This window comes from Gavialis gangeticus, unplaced genomic scaffold, assembly GCF_001723915.1.
Source record: "Gavialis gangeticus isolate Ggan-Ray unplaced genomic scaffold, GavGan_comp1, whole genome shotgun sequence".
NCBI classification, from domain to species: domain Eukaryota; kingdom Metazoa; phylum Chordata; order Crocodylia; family Gavialidae; genus Gavialis; species Gavialis gangeticus.
In genome coordinates, this window is record NW_017729022.1 from 74,538,602 (window position 1) to 74,544,783 (window position 6,182).

The window sequence follows — 6,182 nt, forward strand, 5'->3', positions numbered from 1 at the left end:
CAAAGATGCATCTAAAGCAGTATGCAGTGCCACCAAATTTAATCAAAATTTACTTGAATTTGTTTGTCACTGAGGACATGTATGTTTTGTGTTACAATTGATGGATCGGTATTTGGCTAGCACTGTTTGATAATTAGATATCCTCATCTGTAGGCAAGATATGGAGCAGACAGATTGATAATGTAAACAGACTTGGAAACATTTAGAACATAATAGTATTTCAGCCACTGGACAGACACAGTCCCTATTGCTCCCTCTTCTCCTTCCCCGTCTGGAATGCTTCAAAATCACTGCAGCTACATCCTCTCCAGCCAGGGGACGTAAAAGGAGTCTGTGGGGACTTGCAGGTCCACGTACCCCCACCGCCCTCCCCAAGGGGACCACCTGGGCAACAATGTATGATGGAAGAAGATCCTTATGTAGGCATCTATCTGTTTAGGCCAGAAGTCCTGCTAAGATACATACACCTTCTGCACTCCGGAAGAAGTAGAATGGCTAGACAGTCATGACAAGGTGGGGTTAGAACTCGGGACATCCTCCTTTCCAGTGCCGTGTCTCTTACAGGTTTACATTTAGATTTCTAAGTAACACTAAGGCACCTTTCCACAAAGCAGGATGTGGGCCCAGGACTAGAAACAAAGTGACTGCCAGATCTAGATCTGTATACGCTACTGTATAGAATATACATACTTGTTCATATTTGTAACTACTCTTTTGATGTGGTTATAGTCACTGGACAGATTTTCTGGCCATCATCAAGTCCTTTAGTTGCTTGAAATCTTCCACCCAAGTCATGTTTCTTAATTCTGAACAAACCATTGGGTGAGTATCTTGCATGGCAGCATTAACTGGTGCTTGAATTATGTATTTGTAGGTTCTCATGAGTGCATCATTCCTTGGAGCCCTGTGTCTTTTCTCAGGAGTGTGCATTGTTTGTGCCATCTCTGCCTTCACTTTGCCCATAGAGACCAAAGGAAGGGCACTCCAGGTTTGTACCAGTTCACTACTACTCCAGGCATAGCAAATTAACTCTTTTGTGACCCCCTAAGCTGTTATGCAGTTAACTTAGCACCAAAGGCACATGAGTCACACGCCTGCCAAAATAAGCACCTCTAAACCGGGGCTACACTTAAGAATTTTATCGTTGTAGTTAAAATCAGGGCAGGTTTTGGTTGTTTGTTTGACCTATGTGGATCAGGGCTAAGACACAATCACTGGGTGCAAGTCATTCATGTGTTACAACAGTGGATGTTCAGTCAGATTTTTATTTACTTAGAAGCCTAAAGGTAGAGATTGGAGTTTGGTACAAAACAGACTAAGTAAGATAGGCTCCTCGTTCCTATTCCTTCCAAAAGGTCTTAGGGGCCTGATTTTTAAAGATATATAAGCACCGACCTTCTATCGATTCTAAAGGGAGTGCAGTGTCTACACATCTTTAAAAATCTGGTCCTAGGTACCTAAATCCATTAGGTTGCTTTTGAAAATGCCATTCATTTTCTCTCCTCTACTTCAGGCAGCCCTCTGCTTTTACAAATCTGGCCTTCAATTTTAAACTATGACTTTAAAAGATATTTGACTTACTGTGTAAAAGATGGTATATACAAAACAGACTTAACAAAACAACCTTATCTCCCTCTGAGGGTGCAATTCAACCCTTCAGTGCAAAGGGCCAGCTGACCACTTAAGCCCTGAAAGGGTTGATACTGTGATAAGTGTCAAGAAACACTTCATTAAATTGCTGTACAGGTAAGAGGAAAGCTTTGAGTCATTTGTAATGGGCTTGTCTAACAGTGACCTAGGTGAATGGGAGTTTAAATGATTATTTAATGTGCTAAGCCTTTTCTTTCCTGAGACTGGATGTACTTCCGTAAGCTAAAATCACAGCTGAAATTTTTAAGGGCATCATTCTTACTGCAAATAAGACCCATGGCCCTGATTTTGTTGTCATTTATGTACAGAGATAGCTCATTAAGATTAATGAGTGGAACCAAGTATGCCCAGCACACTGGTATGTTAGTAGGAGTGTGGCCACAGACCGTAGCTTGGGCAGGGATGATACTAACATTTACGCAAGTTACTTTTTTTTTTGCATGTGATGTCTCACTGACCTTAATTAAATTACTCCTGCACATAAAGTTACTTAGGGATTTTGTTGAATCAGGGCCTCTTCTTCTGTCCGTGATCCTCAACCAGGATGCTGAGGCAAATGCCTACACATGATTCACAAGATAAACACATCTTTCAAAGGAGAATTCATAGCATCAGAAACATCCTGACCTGTTGTGGTCCTTGCAAGATCCTTGCAGCAGTAGATTTGTTCTATTGCTATTTCCATAGTAAAAAAAAACACCGAGCGAAGTCTAAGAGCTGGCATCTTCCAAGGGGTGCATTGGGTCTAAAAAGATTGAGAACCACTATATTAGTGTGATCTGTGCTATATAAAAATCCAGCTATGTAGCTAAGGAATATCTGTATGCTTGAACAGAATGAGCATAGTTAACCCTGACCAGGTATTCAGGTGTCTGTCTAAATAGTGCCTTCAACGCTGATATCATTTTCTACTTTGAATGAAAATATTACTGAAACTCTGTTGCCAGCCATGTTTCAAAAGTAATTTTGGAATCCAGGCCAATAATACTTGAAAGAAAATATCCTGAAAATATCTACTCTTTATGCCAGATTCCAGTCTTGGCAGGATAAAAACTGCAGATCTCATAATGTTCTATGGTGATTGCAGATTCAAGGCAAGGTTTTCGGAAACATACATATAAATGCACATACCTGTTTAGATTCCCTATCTTTCCCTGTATCATTACTCACAATCTTCAATTCTTAAGTATTCTCACTTTGACTCTGATTTATCCATTTGTATTTGTTTCCATTTTTTAGCAAAGTAAATGAATGCAGATACCCTGGCTTAGCTCCAGTGGCAGAGATAAAGGAACATTTGGAATATTTCCTGAATTTCATCTGAGCTGTATTTTATGTTGATTGCTTTTTGATGCCATTTCTGGAAAGAGGAGGTATAAATAATTGCAGATGAAGTGCACACAATCTACATTTTCTACAGCACATTTTTGGAAAAAATTGCCATTTGTATTGTTCCTGTGATTCAATAAATAAATGATTTCTTTCCATCCCCCCCACTCCAGTCGCAGCAAGAGGAAGTCTCTTTACTATGTACACAGTTAACGCCATGCCACAAAAAGGCCGGTGGATGATGGCCACCAAAATAAATGAGTTCTAGAAACATCTGAGAGTGTGTGAAGCTAAATTCTGTTGCAATTTACACACTGTGCAACTCTACTGCCTTCGGCAGATCCAAGGCTAGGGTCCTCGGGTATCTGCACATAATTAATGGCACACATGGGGTGGGTGTTTGCCTTCAGGTGTATAGAATGCGTGTTGCCATGAAAATGCATCTATACTGGAAGGGACGTACCCATCATGTATTCTTTCTCTAAACATTAATGGGACTTAAGTATAACTAAGGGAAGTTCAAGCAGTCCCAATGTGCTCTCAGGATCAGACTTTTCAGGGATTTCTAAAGTACTTTAGGATGACTATTACTATTTCAGAACTACAGCTGGTTAGAAATGTTCTGGTGGCACCATTCTTTCTTCAGGCAATCATCACTTCTATTGAAATGTGTTTTCCTACCAACTCACCTGATCAGCTCATTAGTAGCATGCTGGACAAGCTGCCAGTATAGGCTTTGCTCCCTAATCCCATGCCAGGCTGGCTGCTGCAAAACTGAAACTACCTAGGCTTGTAAGCTGTTTGGCAGCATGCCTGCTGGATTGTTGCAAAAGTATAGCTTCCCAGAAGCCTGCTAAAGGGAATGCCACAGAGCATAGGCTGCCAACGCTTCCAGGCTGCCTAGTTTCTTGGAAATCTAAGAGGCAGGCTGAGATGGAAGAACACTTTCCAAACTCTCCAAGTTATTGGGCAGGCCAGGGAAGTTGGCCAAGCCAGGGAGCAGGCAGGGTTCTCAGAAGCAGCCAGGCTCACTGAAGTAGCCTACTTCCATGCTAATGAGTAACACAGGCTACTTGCAAGCTGACTGTCCAAGCTCTCCTGCTTCATGAGTTAGAGAGCTAGGTGGCTGGCTGGATAGCACAGGCCCACCTTGCAGTAAATACAGTCAGCCACCTCAAGAAACCAAGCAGTCAGCCAAGCAAATAGAAAAATTCCACTTTATGTTTTGAAAGGATCAATTATACAAGTTTCTTCTAATAAAAAGACTCATTTGGGGGAGAAAGAGTAAAAGTTGTACTAATTTGGGTGACTTTCTCTTCTATAAAAATGCAATGTTTCCACTTTAGTCAGCTCTACTGCTAACTTTACTGCTTTAGAGGGTAATGGAAAAGAACAAATAGCTACATGGGAACCTGACTGCAAAAGGAAGTGATTCTTGAATACAACCTGTATTGCCTACTTGAGTAGTAGGTGGCATGCTTTTAAGTAATTGCTTTTATAATTTCTTAATGTAAAATTATGCCTGTGACTTAATCAGAAAGAATTTAATATTGAAATCAGGTGACACAGAACATGCAGATGCAGCACTGAGTTTCAATCCATGCTGGACATACCTGTACTTGGTTTTTGTACAAACCATGTGACACTTTAAAAAGTATTTTTGAAAAGCAGATCAAACATGTTGGGTTCAGTTGAAGTTTGCTTTTGAGGTTTCAAGGGAAGTCAAAATGAAACTCCAAGGCGGCTAATCAAAAGAAATGAAACTAAAACGTCATGACCCTGTTCAAAACCCACAGAGGTCTGCACAATAGTGATCCTAGAGATTGCTTGGCAGCATCATGAGAGGCTATAAGCAATAGATGTTTTCTAGATGAGGCCAACAGAAGTCAGGTCTTCACAGCTTTGCGCATTTCTGGCTTGGGCTTGCATGACAAGCTACTAGTAAGTAACAGAGTAGAAACGAACAAACAAAGTCCCCCAAATCAACCCTCAGTGACATTCAAACATTTTAGAATAGTTTCCTGTTCTTCTAACAGGATAGTTATGTAACAGCGGTACACAGAGATTGCAAACTGTAGACATGTGGCAACACGTACTTCTTCCAGCCACAATGCTACATAGAGCACAATGCAGGTTGGTAGAAGGCTAATGGGAGGCTCTAATAGGACACCATCAGGTTTGTTTGATGGAAAGGTACCAACATCAAATAGGGCAGGGTTATGGTTGAGAACTGCTGTTTACTGAGTCAGACCATGGGTCCATCAAGCCCAATACCTTGTTTCACACAGAGTAGATGCTCATAGAGAGGATAAATAGGCATGTGCAGAATTTTCTACTCCCAGCTCTCCCAAGGCAGCTTCCAGCATTTCAGAGGTTTAGGAAGTTGTTTCAGAGACTGCACTGTTATCTACTGTATTCAGTACTGACTGATGGACCGGTCCTCCAAGAAGTGGTCCAATCCTCACTTGAACTGGGCTAAGCTACTACTAGCCTCCACAACTTCTTGTGGCAGTGAGTTCTACAAGTGCAAAAAATAACTGTTTTCTTATGAAACTATTGAGTAGTAGGTTTATGTCCCCATGTCCTTGTATTGAGAGAGACTGCAAACACTCCCTATTTACTTCCTTTACATTTAATATTTTGTAAACCTCTATCATATTCCCCCACCTCCAATGTCTCTCTTCTAAGCCAAGTCCTAGCCCATTAGTTCCTCCTCACATGAAAGCCCCTCCATACCTTTGATCATCCTTGTTGTCCTTTGCATCATTTCTAGTTCTTCTACATAAAATAGTTCTAGTAGTTCTTATATGTATATATCATCTTAACTGGGAAGGTTTTTGCATTTCGTTGCATAGTTTTAGTATGTCTCTTCTCAAACCACGTCACGGTGCTTTAACTGGAGCATGCGGAGTTGCATTAAGTGTTGTGCCTGTAACATGACAAGTTGCCTTTTGCAATCCCTCAGCACCCCTGAGTTGCGTCTCTGTTGGATTGATTGTACCTATTCTTACCATCACAGGCCTATGACATGTACAAAGCATGTCTTATTGGCCTGTCTTAAGAACCAGGTTGGCTATTCTCACCTCACTTCCACCTATCTTATTTCTGAGAGCCTAATGCACGGGGTGAGCCTGAGCCTTCTCAACTCCCCAGCCTTCTTTGACAGCCTATACTCAACAAAGAGACTTTGCTGACACTAGGAT

The 6,182-nt window shown here is 41.3% G+C and overlaps 1 protein-coding gene across 1 annotated transcript in view; it reads left to right on the forward strand.

Annotated features, from left to right (window-relative positions):
• Positions 1–3,221, forward strand: part of SVOPL (SVOP like) — a 47,515-nt gene extending 44,294 nt beyond the window's left edge. The window contains exons 15-16 of the mRNA XM_019515396.1: positions 875–988; positions 2,890–3,221. Of these exons, the coding sequence (XP_019370941.1) occupies positions 875–988; positions 2,890–2,901 (126 nt within the window). The 3' untranslated portion in view covers positions 2,902–3,221. The remainder of the gene's footprint in view (positions 1–874; positions 989–2,889) is intronic.
• Positions 3,222–6,182: the final 2,961 nt, after the last annotated feature.